The sequence below is a fragment of the Nicotiana tomentosiformis genome, chromosome 12 (genome assembly GCF_000390325.3).
Source record: "Nicotiana tomentosiformis chromosome 12, ASM39032v3, whole genome shotgun sequence".
NCBI lineage: Eukaryota > Viridiplantae > Streptophyta > Magnoliopsida > Solanales > Solanaceae > Nicotiana > Nicotiana tomentosiformis.
Window position 1 is genome coordinate 27,518,249 of NC_090823.1, and position 18,011 is coordinate 27,536,259.

Consider the following 18,011-nt stretch of genomic DNA (forward strand, 5'->3'; position numbering starts at 1 on the left):
AGCATTTACTTTGCTTTCCCAGGAACTGGGTAATACACTCAGTATTTTCGGGACAATTTGTTCCTTGGAATGATTTCTCCCACAGAATGGAGCTCATTGATGATAGAGGTGAAACGAATGTGCATGTCCTGGATGGGCTCGTTGTCCTTCATCCTGAAGAGCTCGTACTCTGTGGTAAGCATATCAATCTTTGACTGCTTGACTTGAGTTGTCCCTTCATGAGCTGTTTGGAAAGCTTCCCAGATCTCCTTAGCAGATTGACATACTTAGATCCTGTTGTATTCATCTGGTCCAATACCAATACCACAGACGAGAATTTTCTTTGCTCGGAAGTTCTTTTCTATGGCCTTGCGATCAGCATCATTGAATTCTTTTCTTGTTTTGGGAACTGTTACTGCTGGGTCACCAATGGTCTTCGTAGGGACGAAGGGTCCATCGCATATAATGTCCCAGAGCTCTGAATCTTCAGCCATGATGAAATCATGCATCCTTGTCTTCCACCATCCATAGTATTGGTCGTTGAACCTTGGTGGTCTGTAGGTAGATTGGCCTTCTTTAAAGTTTGGTGGAGTAGCCATGTGGATCCTTTCTAGGTGTTAGCCTGATAGAAAGAACCCGCTCTGATACTAATTAATATAAACTAAGAGTACACCAAACTGTATAGAGAACCTGGTTCTCTATCTGTTCCCATAGAACACACACAACAATAAGTAAACGACACAATAGAATTTTACGTGGAAAATTTCCAACTCACGGGATTGAAAACCATGACCTACCCTTGTAGGATTTCAACTTCACTACTGAGCAAACTTTAGATTACAACCCCTTGTAACCTAGAAATTAACTCATTAATCCCTTACTAACTTGTAACAACTCTATTACAAGCCACTTTATAATAACTATATTACAAAGACTTACAACTCGACTAAACCTAGCCAAGACACAAATACAGAGTTTATGATTAAACAAAAGTTTCCTACACAGTTGCTTCTAACCAAGCTAAGTAGGAATTACAAGTAAGAAGCTTTAACAAAGGTACAATACAACTAAGGACATGTGATGACTTGATGCACAGATCTGGTCCTTGTTATGTAGTTCTTTGTTCTTGAAGCACTTGAGAATTGATTGCTGGATTGATGCACAGACTTCAGAGAAAGCTGGATTGATTCTTCAAAAAATGTTCAAGTAATATTTTGTCTTTAGCTTAATGTTAATATAACATTGGTGACATCATTTGAATGATGCAAGCATGTTTGGTACATGAGCATTCCCAATGAAGTTGATTGTTGCACTGTTTTGCACTATTGCATGTGCAGGCAACAACTTTACAGCTGTTGGGTGACTGGTACGGTCACCAAGGGAACTGATATTCATTTGTTCCCTCTGTTGTTTCTCTGACTCTGAAGAGTTGAACTATATCCCCGACTTTGAGACTTGTTGATCTTAAGTACTGGACTATGTGTAACAGGTTCCTTATCTGGTTCTTAGCATTAAGTTTGTTAGATTATCAAAACATAACAGAGATGCATATAACCTATTAGGTTTTGTTAATGTACTTTTCTAATCAAAGTAGATGGTAATTAGTAGCGGATCTTTAGGTACCAAAATCCAAAGGTAGCTCTATGTCTATTATGGTTTACCAAAATAACCTATAATTTTTATTTTTATTTTAGAATTATTTTTGTCAATCAATATCGTATTCGTGCTTTTATAATTATATATATATCCATTTCTTGTTCGATATATTTATGCTTAGGTTCCTTCCTTCTCTAATATATGAAGGATATTTGCGGGTTTTAAATTACTCATTTATGTGGTGAAAATTTCCCTTACTCAAATCCAAAACCTCATTAAAAAGGGAGAAATCCCATCCCGACCATTTCACATTCCAAAGCGGTCAAATTCCCAAATTAACTCAAATCAGGAGAAGGGGTCCTCTGCAATTACACGCGGCAAAATCTCATTGGACATCCCTGATCAGTAATAGCGAATTGTAAATTGAATATTAAACCATCTAGAAGTAGGTAATAGGTAATTAAAATTAAAACCTATTTATACATCTCTCTTTTTATTCTACTAATTAACATTCTCAGAGCAATGGCTGAGACCCCTAATTGCACTGTTTATGTTGGAAATTTGGATGAGAGAGTAAGCGATCGTGTATTATATGACATTTTAATTCAAGCAGGGCGTATTATTAACTTGTACATTCCTCGTGATAAGGAAAATTATAAGCCTAAAGGTTTTGCCTTCGCTAAATATGAGACAGAGGAGATTGCAAATTATGCTGTGAAGCTTTTCTCTACTTCAGTAACACTCTACGGTAGAACATTAAAGTTTGCTATTTCTAGACAAGACAAGTCCTCTAATAATTATAAGGAAATTTCACCAAAATCTATGAGATTGTCAACTTTATGCAGGTTTTCAAAGCACCAAACTAAGTTTAGGGGCGAAGTGAGAGTGCTGAACCCAGTAGTTTTGATTCAAATCTTATATTTATCTTAAAAATTTATTGAATATATATAAATTATTAATTTAGAACCCAGTAACGAGTCTCGAACTCATAAGCTTGAAATTCTTGCTCCGTCTCTGCGTAAGTTCTACCAGTAAACCAATGTGTATGGGTATAGATCACATTATTTTTAGAAGTTATTCCTTCACCATAGAGCAGTCGATTAAATTTTATGATTAGTAAATTGCTAGTCCTGACTGCCCATTTGCAAATCACTTTGTTATTTTTGGGCAAAGCACTTGGAAGAAGTGGCGTTTGTATATTTTTTGTTTTTAACAATAGTATTTTTATTGCTCAGTTATTTGATGAATGATGTGAAGCTCAATTAATTAGTGTATTATGTTAATCAGTGACAAAAATTCATAGTCTTCTAAATGTTGGCTTCTTTCTTCACTTCCTTTTCCCCTTTTCAGCCACATATTGATTACATAAAATAAATGTTTTAGTTTTAAATAAGTTCTTTGATGAAATTGTTTTAATAGTTTTTGTTGTCTTACACACTGAAATTGGTTTTAGTATTTTTTTTGTTTTGCTTGCTTGTACATATTTCTTTCCCTTGGTAAATAAAATCTTTAACTACCAGAAGAAAAACAAACTACTGCAAAATGGAGCGGGGTTGTAACTTTAATTGAGCAAACCTTGGAAAAATTGAAACGAAAAAAAAACATATATAAAGAGATGATTTTAGATGGAGAGACTTTCCATAAATATTGCTTAAAGCCTGTTAGAACCATTTTTACATGAAAATTTTCTTGGGAAAATGATCATGTACAGTCGCTCTCAAAATAATAGTCGAAATATATATATATATATATATATATATATATATATATATATATATATATATTCTGTGTATTATATATAAAAATTATACATATTTTATACACTTTTCGACTATCGACTTTAATAGTTTCTGACACGAGTTAAAAGTGATATTTACCCAATTTTCTTTGTGAAAGTGGGAAAATAATTGGGCTGGATATGTATTTGGGCCTTCCGCTCGAAATCTAAGTCTCAAGTGTCAGATTGTGTTGGTGGCTCCTGGCAATCCAGATGAGGAGCAGGGGCGGGTGCACGTGAATTTATGATCATAGGTATTACTATATATATTTTTTAGAATTCATCTAATTTATCTGTTGACCCCAATACTCTAATAAGGTTGAATGATGCACTTGGTTGAATATTAAAATCTATACTATATTAAAGTGGGAAGGCATTAAGTCAAAAGTTAAATTACAAAAATATCCTCCTAAAATAGAAAAATAAATAAATACATTTAATTACCAAGTTTGACTATAAAAAATTAGTTAATTTATGAAACAACACAACTCTTAGTAAAATACACTTCTCAAATAAGTTGTTTAGAATTAATATTAAATTTATATTTGTATATTTTAAAATTTTAAAATAGTTAAATTATGAAAGGAGACAATTATAAGTACAAAGAAACTTTTCAAATTACTGTAAATTTTAATTTTTGTTTTTTTATTCTTCGAACAAACACAAGTCATACAATATATTTTTTGGCGAGCCTATTTACCCTTCTTAAAAATTTAATTATCCTACGTACTTTTTAAAGAAAAATATAATAATAATAATATTTAAATGAAAAAAGGAGAAAATATTTCTGAAGGGTTGTGTATATTAAAATGCTTGATATTAATAATGAAAAACGTGTTTCAACCGTTGGCTTTCAAAATATTTCTACCTTTTAGTCTATCTTTCTCTTGCACCAAGAAAGCCACATAAGCTAACTTCATTCTGAGAACAAATAAATGAAGATTATCATTGGAGATTTCTCAACTCTGTATAGTTAAAGTTTAAGAATTTCAGAATAGCTGTTTGATTATCCATGTAGACCAATATTTTGGCTAATGGAGTCCATCTCACATAAGTATAAGTATCTTTGCAAAGTGTAGACTTTATTGGCAATATTTTTTGGGACCCAAAAATATTGCATTGTGTGTTGGACATCATTTGCACAAGTTATATCTCTTCTTTTACACCTAAGAGGCCAAGACTTTTTTGCCTATAAAAGGGAAGGCTATTAGTTCATTTTAGACACACCAACAAGACTTGGGTCTTCATTTCTTGTTTCTTCTTTTCTTCCTTTATTAAGAGTGTTTTGTATGAGAGTTAAGTGTTGGGAAGCCGAAGCACTTGTGTGAACCCTTTCTTTGGAGTGATCTTGTGAGGTTATTCCCTTAGGGTATTTGCTATTAATTAGTGTATTTACTCTAATTTTGTACTCTCTTTTATACTCTTACTGTTATAGTAAATTGCCCCCCCCGCTTGTGGACGTAGGTCACTTTGACCGAACCACTTTAAATTTGTGTCTTCTTTATATTCTTTAATTGTCGTTATTATCAACTTCCATTGTCTTTGTTATTGTCATTATACCGTTGTTTGACTAAATTCCGCACTACCTTGTTACCCGATCCTAACATAAGATTATGTGAATTCCTGCCGGGAAGCAAACACAGAGAAGAACCTAATGGGTCTTGCAAGCTGTTCGGATATTGTTTCCAAAAACATACTCATTAATATTATACCAAGATGCGCTCATTAACATATAATGTCTTCATGATACATCGCTTAAAACTTTTACTACTAAGTTTCTCTAATGTGTTGTGCTTTCCTTTCTTAAATTTTTCATTTTGACATTCTGCAGTGAAGATAAATTAATCCTTTTGACCCTTATCTTTTTGCTCTGACAAACAATAATAAATAGAAATGTGCTAGGGGCACATCGATCTCCTCGCTTAAAAAATGAACACGAAGGGAAAGATAAGAGCAATTTTCTTCAATTTCGGTCGAATTGGAAATTCTGGAAGGCTGTACCAACGACTTTTATATATGGAAACATCAAATCATTTGAGAGGATCATGTCAATAAGGACATGAGGATATAATAAGGTTTACTGTCTTAACTTCACTTATTATTTATTTATCTATTAGTTTTATGATGTCTAACTTATATAAACGATACGATAGATATTTCATTAAAATGATGATCACAAACTATAATATGCTTACATGTTATGATTAGAAATAACATATGTGTAAATGTAAAGTGTTTTTGTTTTGCCAAAAAGGCAAATCTATATGTATCATGCATAAAATCATGTGGAATTTACTAAATAATATGTGTAGGAGTATATAATTTAGGAGGATATATCTATACGTGAAAGTTGATAATAGTTGTGTTCTTTCGTTAATAACTAATTTTAATAAAACTACTTGGTCGTATGGAAAAGATCTTTTTTTCCAAATCTTTCATAGCATAAATATTGTTAAGAGAATAACCACGCATACATCGATTTGTTAACTCTTAATGCGTTTCTACAATCATTAGGCTATTGTTATTCACGACAAGTATTAATTTAATTGATTGTAGGTATAGACGATTATATTCGAGAAAAGTAATCAACATTTATGCTCCATAATAGCTCAATATTTACTCAAGGAGCGAAATTTGAATCCATTATACTATTTCATATTCGCAGAAACTTGTATTTTATCTTTTCATGTATAATTATTTAATCTCTTTTTTAAGTTTAAACATTTACTCAAAACTATGTTCTAATAATATCGGTATTATTTTTACTAAATTATGTACTATATAATTAGGCACACACGTGCAACGCACGTGACGAGAAACTAGTTTACTTAAAAGAACAGGGATCAAATCCCAATTAACACTTTCTTTTTGAATCCCAAATAACATATATATATATATATATATATATATATATATATATATATATATATATATACTGTATTATTATAAAAGCACGAATCTAAGGAAGCTAAATATTGATGGACTAAAATATCTTCGAAATTTTGATTGACTTTTATACCCTTGGAATATAATTTTTTATCGGATAAAAAGTGTAACTTTCAAGACCCTTCTTTCGGATTTAGGACTTTGAATGTAGTACTAATTCCTTCGAATTTGGGTTCTTACTTAAATTCCGTTTGGTACACAACTAGGTCATACTTTAAATCCATCTAAATTACGGCAACTCTACATAAACAACTCAACATATCATTGCCGCAAGAGATTTTGCAAGCTTAACCTTTTTGATAAAGGGATATCAATTAGATCTCATTTTTTCTTGAATTCTATTTTTCCCGTAATCTAGCATATTATATATATATGCAAAAATTCAATTTTGACATTCAGAAAATGAAGAATATCCTTTTTAATTATACATAAGTAGTTTTTAATATGTTTGTTTAACATAAAATAAAAAAGTTTTGTCATAAAATAGATAAAGACAGAGATAAACAATCCTTAGTGTTCATCTATATTTTTTGTAACATGTACTCTTAGACGGACAATTATATGTTGCACTTTTAAAAAGAATATATAGCAACAACTGTTCATGACAACAACTAAAGCGACAGAAGGGGAACATACACCAATAAAATCATCTATAATGAAGCATTAGACAAGATAAGACCACATTGCATTTTTTCTGCATGCACTATAAATACGAACACTATCTAACTAACTTAACTAAGCCGATCATATTTTCAAGTTCAGAATGATGAATGATCATTCTGAACTCAAGTATTATGTTAATGTAATAACAATAATTTTTAAAGTTTAAAATATTATCACGTTTTTATATAATATTTTAGTAAATTTAATATATTTTTCTTTCTTGTAATGATTGACAAAACATTTACGTGCAACACACGTACATAAAAACTAGTACTATATTAAAAGCACGAAGGTTTTGGCGAAATGTCATTCACCCTTTTTACCCTTTAAAAATAAACTTTAGATTAGACAAAAATGTAATTTAGTTATTATCATAACATTTAGGACTATCAAATTAATTAAATTTTTTATTATTAAATCTTTTCTTATTTGAATTAGGTAAGAAATCCTAATATTAAGGACTTTAAAGTATATATTATTTGGGAAATAGGAGTAATATTACGTTTTCTCTTTCTTGTATATCCGACTGCAATTTCAATGGAAATATGTTTCACATTCATTCTTTCTTATTGGGGAACTTATAAGTCAAACGAGATATACTACTAAAAGTAAGAGATTTTGTACCTAACTAAATATATATTTTAATTACAAAATATGGTTTTTAAATATTACACAAATTGATAAAGAGAATAATATATTGTTCGAGTAGGAAAATAGTTCGAAAATAATTTTTATCTTTTATCATTTTCACGTGTATCTATCAATAAATATATAATTTTTAAAATTACGTAAATATTATTAAATAACGCGTTTGAGTTATTGAACAAATATTAAAAAAAAATTATAGTTCCTAAAAATAATGAATGTTAATCTCACTAAGCTAGCTCAACAAAATTATTGACAGAGTTAGTTTAGTGAGATTAAAATTAATTATTTTTAGGAACATATAATTTTAAATATTTATTCAATAATTCAAACACATTATTTAATAATATTTATATAATTTTTAAAAATTATATACTTATTGATATAGGTACACGCGCAAAGCGCGTACCCTAAGACTAGTATTATGTTAAAAATACGAACTACTTTAGCGAAATATCATTCGCTTTTTTTACCTTTTAAAATTAGATTTCACACTAGACATAATGGTCATCTAATTATTCCCTAATTTTTAGGTCTTTGAAATAAATTAAGTCTTGTTTATTAAACTCTTCCTTGTTTGAACTATGTACGAAATTATAATATTTAAAACAGATTTATCACTTCTATTCAAATAAACACATAAAATTAAATGCAAACGTCGAATCAACACATAAAATTTAACACTAACGAAAATATCTCAACCTTTACCTTATATATCTAAAACCAACTGAAATGAAGGAATAATAATTAAATAATACTTAGTACTTACTTATATAATTTAATAAGGAAACATATATAAATGCTGTAGCTACATATGTAATATAGGAGTTCAAAAATAAAAACATTCATCTACAAATTATAAATAGGGAAATACTGCATAGGTGTAATAACCCGACCGGTCGTTTTGAGCATTTACGCTCCTTTCAACTATTTGAAGTCTTGAATAACTTCTTACGAGGTATTATGACTTGTGTGAATTGTCAGTTTTGGTTTTAAGGTATTTCGGAGTTAGCTTGGAAGAATAAATTTTATGTTGGAAGCTTAAGTTGAAATAGTTGACCGGATGTTGACTTATGTGTAAACGACCCCGGAATAGAGTTTTGATGATTTCAATAGCTCCGTATGGTGATTTTGGACTTAGGAGCGTGTCCGAAAAATTATTTGGAGGTTCGTTGTTGATACCCAATTTTTTCCTCATATATTTCAAATATATATATATATATATATATATATATATATATATATATATATATATATATATATTCAAAATAGTGCATATGCATCATCATTTGATTTACAAGTATACACAAGTAGTTTTCATAATTTTTAAAGACTTTAAATCAATTTATTTTTACATTTTGATTATATAAATATCCAATAATTACCCTACAAATTAGTTTTATGATGATTTAATCATCTAAACTTATCATTTATACCAATATGAGGTTTTAAATATTTTCAGTGCATTTATCATAATTACATTTGCAATTTGTAGGGCCAAATTGTATATTTTGCAATAATAGCCCATATGCATATATAATTACATTATTCATACAGAAAATGACTTTTTATATTTTTATAATGTTAAGTAATTATTTTTAATCATTTTCATGCACAAATAATATTTTTTTTATTTATCAATTATTTTATAAATTATTTATTTGTTAGATAATGGGTATTTAAAATCTAGCCCTAAAATCCCCTATTTTTGAATTTAACCCAACCTCCTTACACCAGCCCAATACCTTGAGCCCAAACCAAATAACCCTCAGCCCAACTAATTAAACTAACCAGACCCAGAACCCCCAATTAATCGTGGCCGTTGATCTCTGAGATCAACGACCCAATTATTCCTACCCTTTTAATTAACCAAACTCCCCAAAACCCTAAACTATTCTCCACCATTCGCCGCCTTTGGATTCTCTCATCTCTCTGCCCAAACCCTAGCAGTCTCCCCCAATTTTCTTTCCTAATCCCACCGGACATGGGATTACATAGATGTTTCTTGCCATATTCTACTCCCCCTGGTACTGGAACCCTCTATATAGCACTTGCCTAAATATGGCAAGCGGATCTCATCAACTTCGAACCAAAGCTGATTTAGTTCCTTGACCTTTTCCGTCTATGTTCGTGCTTGTTCTTTTATGGTATGAATCTCTATGAACCTCTATGATTCTTACTTACCTTAGAATTAGCGTTTCAAGTCTCTTTTAGATCGAACCAAATCTAGTTCGATTCTTTGATTTTAAGCGCTATTTTCGTCTATGTTCATTCTTGTTCTTTTATGGTATGAATCTCTGTGTATTTCTGTGATTCCCACTCACCTTAAAATTAGGGTTTCAGATTCTTTTAAATCAAATCAAATCTGGTTCGATTCTTTGATTTTAAAAGGTATTTCTGTCTATGTTCATCTTATTCTATACAGCATGTGATTTTTACCTTTTATTTATTTTATATTTCTGTCGATTTGTGTACTTTACCTAAAATTAGGTTTTGAAATTTTGTCTTTTCCTTACTGATTTCGATTGCTTTCCTTTCTAAGTGTTTGGCTGATGTTTTTCCATGTTTATGTATTCCATTTCTCCACTATATAAACCCCTCCCTACTCCCCTTTGAAACAGTTCTCGAATCATTAAGAGAATTACTAAAAATTAAAACTGTGTGCTCTTTGCTCTTTAACAATCTTGTTCTGCAGTTTGATTCTTGGCTGGCTGAAAGCCAAGGCCAGAAATTCTGGGTTCTTGCTCTTTCGTTTATATTCATAATATTGTTGGCTTCCTTTCTTTCTTGTTTCATTTAACTGGTGAGTTACCAAACCTTTGTCATTTCATTCTGATTTACCTGTCATTAACATGAGTTTTCACTTCTGAAGATTTTTATTCCATGTGTTACTTCAATTTGAGGCTTTGCTAATCTGAATGCCATTATGTTTGTAGTTTGAGACATGTTTAGACCTGAGTTGATTAATTTCTTTTAATTCTGCCTAGCTATGTGTTATTGATAGCCACCCCTCTACTGTTTAAAATTGCTACTGGAACATGCTCTCCTATCTCCTTCTATGGATTAGTTGATTAAGTATGAGTGTATTTATTAAGTAAATATCACGTATGTTCCTGAATTGCTGCAACGTAGCCTATTTTGATCCTGTTTTCATCATGTCTTGACTTCTCCAGTAATTTTCCTAAGTAGTTCTCAACATGTTAGGTTCTATTGCCAATTGATATGATTCCGTCTTGTGACACTAGCCTTCTGCACTTAGCATAATCTGAAATCTCTTTTTCTTCTTACTATAAGTCTGTCTTGCAACTTGTCTTGTTAATATGTGCATTATGTGATTGAACTTGTTTTCTGAAACATGGTTAAGTCTGTCTTAAATCTAAGCATGTTCTGTTACCTATTTTTTACGTGCTCAATTTGATTCTGTCCTTCAGTGTTGTCCCTTAACCTCATTCTATTCCTTTATTACTTGGTCTCTTTGAGTTCTTATTCCTTAGCCAGCTGAAAGCCAAGGCTACTTAGGTTTTGCCCTTTGACCTCTCTAGTGTGAGCACTGATCAGGGTCCAATTGAGATCCTTGTGAACTCTGACACACCAGGACTTGGTCCCTAGTTATCCTCTGAATCTCTCCCATTAACCTCCCTAGTGTGAGTATTGCCCTGGGTTCTTGAAGCCCTTGGGAACTCCTGCACACTAGGGTCTTGGTTCGATATGTTTTATACCTAGTGGGTGACTCAATTGATTTCTGGCTGCCTTATGTCAATGAAGATGTCATTTCTGGGCTATTGTGAACCATGGGAATGAAGGCCTAGCTTGGCCGGGTCTATCTTTGGGCCTGTTGTAGGCTCCCTATAGTCATTTATTTCTGTAATTTATTTCATTCATTTCGGGTCTGTAATAATTGTTGTAATAACAATTGGGGTATTAGTAAAATTAGGAAAGGGATTTTATCTTACACTTGCATTGAAATGGGTAGAAATCCTGCCTATAGGTATTCTATTTTGCTCATAAATGTGTCATTATGCTCAAACATATTCAGTTATTGTGTGTTAGAAATCTTGCCTATAGGTATCCTATTTTGCTTAAATGTGTTATTATGCTCAAACATGTTCAATTATTATGTGTCAGTAATCCTGCCTGTAGGTTCTCTATTTGGTTCAAATGTGCTCTGTTTTTACCTGTTAGAAACAATACCTATAGGATATTGAATGATTAATATCTAAATGTGCGCATAGGATTCTGTTTACACACTGCCTAATCTACAAATTTAGATGCCATGCCTATAGGATTTAAAATCAGTTACTAATTGTAACTATAGAAATCATGCCTATAGGATCTAAAATCAGTTTCAATTATGACTATAGAAATTCTGCCTATAGGGTCTAAAATCAGTCTTAATTATTGTCCTGCTCGTTTCTTTTAAGAGTTTTCAACGCTGTGCTAATTATCATTATTAAGAACCATGCCTATATGACTCGATTAAGCAATTCTGAACATATTCCTGTGATTACCATTATTAGTTACTGTGTGAATAACCTAGACGTGATGCCTATAGGTTTTAATCTTTTATACTTGTAATCAGTAGGCAACTATGTAGGCTTTAGAAATCGTATTAAGGAAAGTGGCTTTTAACACACGAACTGCCTGCTTATTAAAATTCAAAATCACATAGAGATCCTGCCTATAGGATTCTGCAACCTTAACTTGTTTAAAATATGCAACTGTCAGTGGCAATTAGTTTGCGTGCATTTGTTGTCTAAATGCGGAAGCCAACTTGAGCCCTTATTTGCTTATACATGAAAGTCCAAATTATTTTGTATGTCGCCTAGTTTTTCTCAATTTTGAGCAACCTAAGTTAAGTCTAGAACTACCCGAGATAGAGGTCCAAATGCCTCCTAGACCATAGGCACGGGACGGGTAGTGCACGCATAGGATATGATTTAGAATTAACTAGTACGCTTTAGGTAAACAACTTAAAGATAGTAATCGGGTAGCAGTAGATGATAGTCTGTGCCCGCTGAATAATACGAGTAACGCCCAATTTCGAGAGAGTTACGAAGTATTATTTATATTGCACGGGGTGATCCTTTAGGCCTAAAAACTCAGGACCCCCCTTTTGTTTTAAAATCAATCATTTTATTTATTTGTCCAATTTTGTCTTTTCTCTTTTGCTTAGACTAATTCATATAATTTGAGTTCGGCCGGGACCCACCATTGTGGACCTCGAGGAGTGCCTAACACCTTCTCTTCGAGATAATTTGAGCTCTTACCCGATCTTTGGTGATGTAAACTGGTTAAACTAGGGTTATCTGCAAATAGGTGCCCTAACGCACCTTAAATTCGTTAGGTGGCGACTCTCTCTTTTAACACCCTTCTTTAAAAGAGTTGTCACGTGTCGAAACCCGATTTTGCGAGAAAAAGGGGCGCAACAGCATGGTGACTCTGCTGGGGACATTTTTAGGCTCTTACCATAGCGAACTTGGTCTATATGAATTAGTCTTCTTTGATGAATGTGTTTCCTTGTTCTTTATTGTTACATGAACATCCCGCTCCTGTTTTCCTTTTATTGCTACATGCACATTCTTTTCCCTATTTTCTCTTTATGTGAATTCATATTAATATGTAAATCTTTGCCTAATTTGGTTACAATATGCATTTTCCCTTTATTTTCCAGTTATGTTCACTTGCTCCGAATCATTTTTTAAAATTTTTCTATATCATGTCTTTCCCCATCCCTACCCTTTTGTTTGCTTTATTGCAATTCTTTCACATTATGCGAACTAACTTCTTCCTTGTTTTCCTTTCTTTTTATATCGTTACGCTCCATTTAATACTGCGTTTATTGTCTTCATCATGCAAAATACTTGACAACGTGTTGTTTTATCTTTATATAAAGCATACTCCACATCGTATTCCACTCGTGCGTAATTAATACCATAGCGGCGCTTGATGAGTGTCCGCGCTCTTCCTGAATCGCCCTTTCAAATTTGGAAAGGCTTATTTGCGGTAAAACTAGTCGATCAGCGGTGCAATCGATGGTTCCGTTCCTTCCCCTCTTAAGTTGTCCACTTGAGGGTACCGGTCTAGACTCTTCTAGAAACCCCCACTCTAATATTAACTATGCATGCATCATGTCTAAACCTAGTATGGGTTAGAACATTGTCCGCGTAATAACTCTCTAAGGTAAGCCTTGTCCAAAGCCCGTCGGGATTTCCTTAAATCCCAATGGGCACAATCATGATATGTGCATTATTTGGAGAAAACGTTCCAATATGCTAATCATTAATATGTAAATAGTCGAATCCGAAAGGGGAAAAGGCTAACTTTATTTGTTTTGCAGAAATGAGGCACGAAGTCCTCAGGTTCGGCATGGTTCGAAGTATCCTGCCTTTGTTGCTAGATTGGTGGGAAACTCTCTCGCCGAGCGATAAAAACCATGTAAAAAGAGTTCTCGGTAATTTACCTTCTTTGTTAGATATTCAGCCGAACATCGTGTTAATTGAGGCTGCCGCCAAATTCTGGGATGAGAAGAGGGTCGTCTTCCATTTTGGTGATATAGAAATGACTCCCCTTCTAGGGTAAATAGGAGGCTTCACTGGGCTCCCATGGGATAGCCCTGGCTTGTTGGGACCGGAAAACCGTACTTCTCGAGGTTTCCTAAAAATGATGGGTTTCAGGAAAAATGATGAGTTAGTCTGTCTGAAGAAATCTTACATACCATTCGACTTCCTTTACGAGCTTTATGGTCACAGCAAGTCATATCACCTTTACCATGATGAATTTGCCATCACTTCTTTGGGTTGGACTCACCGCCGGGTTTTTGTATTCATTGTCTGTTTTTTGGGGATGCTGAAATTCCCGATACAAGGAGAAAGGATCCACACTCGCCTAGCTATGGTAACTAAGACCCTAATGGAAGAAATTGAGGGTCAAACTTACACTATTGTCCCAATGATCGTGGGTGAGATGTACCGAGTCTTAGACCGTTGCAAAAAGGGATATAGGCATTTCGAGGGTTGCAATCTATTGCTGCAAATGTGGTTGTTGGAACACCTTTAGAGAGGACAATACCGTCAAGAATTTCTGCGACGACCATGGAATGACCACATAACTTATCACCATCCGAAGAGAATGACTTTTATCCCAGACAGGTTTGCATAACCGGGAAACGCTGTGAGCTGGGTATATTTCTTTAGCAATTTGACTGATGACAAGATACATTGGATGTTCGAGTGGTTCCCTAGCAGTGAATTCATCATTAGGTCGAGAGATGTTCCTCATCTAGTGCTAATTGGATTAAGGAGAATCTATCATTATGCTCCAATCAGAGTCATGAGGCATGCTGGGAGAAAACAAGTTATACTACGAGTTTCCAAAATTCTTCATTACAAAGCATATTTCCAAGGGAATGTCATTCCATTCAAGTTCGAGGCACAACAGATGTGGCATCAAAAGATTATTGTGTAGAAAGATACCATCGAGCCAGACAAGTATCATGCCGGCCATGTGTACTTCTACCCATCATGGTTGGTCGATGGCATAGCAGGAGAGGTCAAGCCAGGGGTTGATTTGAGAAAAAGGGTCATAGACGACGTTGCTGAAGCACAAGTCAAATACATGAGTTTGCGCAAAAGGGTCTTTGAATCTGAGTCCAGGCATTTGGAACAACATAAAGTGGACATGGAAGAAATCAATGAATGGAGAGGAATCGCTACTAAATCAATAGAAAGGTTGGAGTATTTGGAGCAGGGTTTGATGGAACTTGAGGGAAAGATGAGGAAAAGGGTCTCGGATTGTCAGAACGCAGAGGACAATGGAGGAGGACATCTGGCAAGGGCGTATCTGCTATTGGACATGCGTGACCTGGGGAATCTGATTGACGGGGCTAAGAAGGCCAAGCTTGGAGAAGGTCCCTCTGGGACCAAGTATATTAGGGGTGATGTTTTCTAGATTCGTTTTAGAATTTGATTGTAGTAAGGCAAATGCCACTAGTGACTCTTTATAATTATTGTCGTTTTAATAGAGATTTGGTCTATTTATCATATTAATAAAATGATGCAGTTATAGGCATTGAGTTTTCTCCAAAGCTATATGTCGCTAGGCCTACCTCGGGCACGATGAGGTCCCCAAATTAGGACGTGAATTCCGCAATACATGTTTAAATATCGTAAATATCCTTTAATACTCTTTATTGACTTGTTTACCTTTTGTTTTTCTTCTTTTCTTTGTTTATTCCCATCCCCTAAGGTTGGTTCGTGCATACTGGCATCTTCTCAAGAACTGGACCGCTGCACCATCCCGGGCCCGTCGAGTTCCTGGGTAACCTGGCAAATTAGAATGAATTACTTTAAAAAACAGTTTTGAGTATTTGAGACATTTTTCAGTATTTTGTTTTGAAATAATTGCTCGAGCCATCAAGCCGCACTTGTTGACATTTTTAAGTTTTTTTGTTTTTAATGCATTACTGCTTTTCGTAATTATTATTATTTTTACATTTTTCTTTTCAGCATTATTATTACCTATCCCGATGAACCTACGACTGTGACATATAATGAGATAATGCAACATAAGGATAATGATTCAGAGGATCTGGAAGAGGATATAATACCCGAGGAAATTATCAGAGAAGTGGAAAACTTTGAAAACAAGCCTAAGTCCAATTTGGATGAGACTGAAACAGTTAATCTAGGAGACTCCGAAACAGTCAAAGAAACACGTGTAAGCATTCACCTGTCACCATCAGAGAAAGTAGAATACACTCGTTTCCTGAATAGATATGAGGATATCTTTGCATGGTCCTATGATGATATGACTAGTTTGAGCACGTCCATAGTGGCTCATAAACTACCTACCAACCCAATGTGTCTGCCGGTAAAGCAAAATCTCAGAAAGTTAAAGCCGGATATGAGTTTGAATATCAAAGAAGAAGTCACCAAGCAGATCAAAGCTAAGGTTCTCAGAGTGGTTGAATATCCAACTTGGTTGGCTAACATTGTGCCAGTTCCGAAGAAGGATGGGAAAGTCAGAGTATGCGTCGATTATCGGGACCTAAACAAAGCAAGTCCCAAAGATGATTTCCCGTTACCCAACATACACATACTAATCGACAACTGCGCCAAGCATGAACTCCAATCCTTTGTGGATTGCTTCACGGGATATCATCAGATCTGGATGGATGAAGAGGATGCCGAAAAGACAGCTTTTATCACACCATGGGGGGTGTACTGCTATAAAATGATGTCGTTTGGTCTGAAGAATGCTGGGGACACTTATATGAGGGCCATGACAACTATTTTTAACGACATGATACACAAGGAGATAGAGGTATATGTGGATGACGTCATCATCAAATCCAAGAAAAGTACAGATCACATAGCAGACTTGAGGAAATTCTTTGATCGGCTTCAGAGGTACAATTTGAAATTGAATCCCGCAAAATGTGCCTTCGGGGTCCCCGCAGGAAAATTATTAGGATTAATCGTCAGCCGCCGAGGAATTGAGCTAGACCCATCAAAGGTCAAGGCTATCCAGGATTTACCACCTCCGAAGAACAAGAAAGACGTGATGAGCTTCTTGGGACATCTTAATTACATCAGCCGCTTCATAGCACAATCAACCGTGATCTGTGAGCCGATTTTCAAAATGTCAAGGAAGGATGCCGCAACCAATTGGACTAAAGACTGCCAGAACGCTTTTGACAGAATCAAAGAATATTTATCCACACCGCCAGTCCTGGTCCTGCCAGAACCTGGTAGACCACTGCTACTCTATCTCTCCATATTAGATGGGGCTTTCGGTTGTGTCTTGGGACAACACAACGAGACAGGAAGGAAAGAACATACGATATGCTATTTGAGTAAGAAGTTCACACCCTACGAAGTACGGTATTCTTTGTTGGAACGCACCTACTGTGCTTTGACCTGCATAGCCCAGAAACTGAGGCACTACTTTTGTGCCTATACCACACATCTCATATCAAGGATGAATCCTCTGAAGTACATCTTCCAGAAACCCATGCCTACTGGGAATCCGGCAAAATGACAGATATTATTGAGTGAATTCGACTTTGTCTATGTGACCCAGAAGGCGGTTAAGGGACAAGCATTAGCGGATTATCTTGCGGAAATTCCTGTAGGAGGAGAATACAAACCACTAAAAACATATTTTCTGATGAAGAAGTATCATTCATAGGAGAAGATATCGTCGAAGCCTACGACGGGTGGAGAATGTTTTTCAATGGAGTCGCAAACTTCAAAGGAATGGGTATTGGAGTCGTTTTGGTGTCAGAAACAGGTCAACATTATCCGGTATCCGTGAAACTCAGATTTTCGTGCACCAATAATATGGAAGAATATGAGGCTTGCATATTGGGGCCCAATTTGGCCGTTGGCATGAATATCCAGGAATT

At 34.4% G+C, this 18,011-nt stretch overlaps 1 protein-coding gene across 1 annotated transcript; it reads left to right on the forward strand.

Annotated features, from left to right (window-relative positions):
• Positions 1 to 2,097: 2,097 nt before the first annotated feature.
• On the forward strand, positions 2,098 to 15,553 carry LOC104089461 (uncharacterized). Its single transcript, XM_070190250.1, has 2 exons — positions 2,098 to 2,310; positions 15,353 to 15,553. Exons 1-2 carry the CDS (start codon positions 2,098 to 2,100, stop codon positions 15,551 to 15,553), a joined length of 414 nt encoding a protein of 137 aa, XP_070046351.1.
• The last annotated feature ends 2,458 nt before the right edge of the window (positions 15,554 to 18,011 follow it).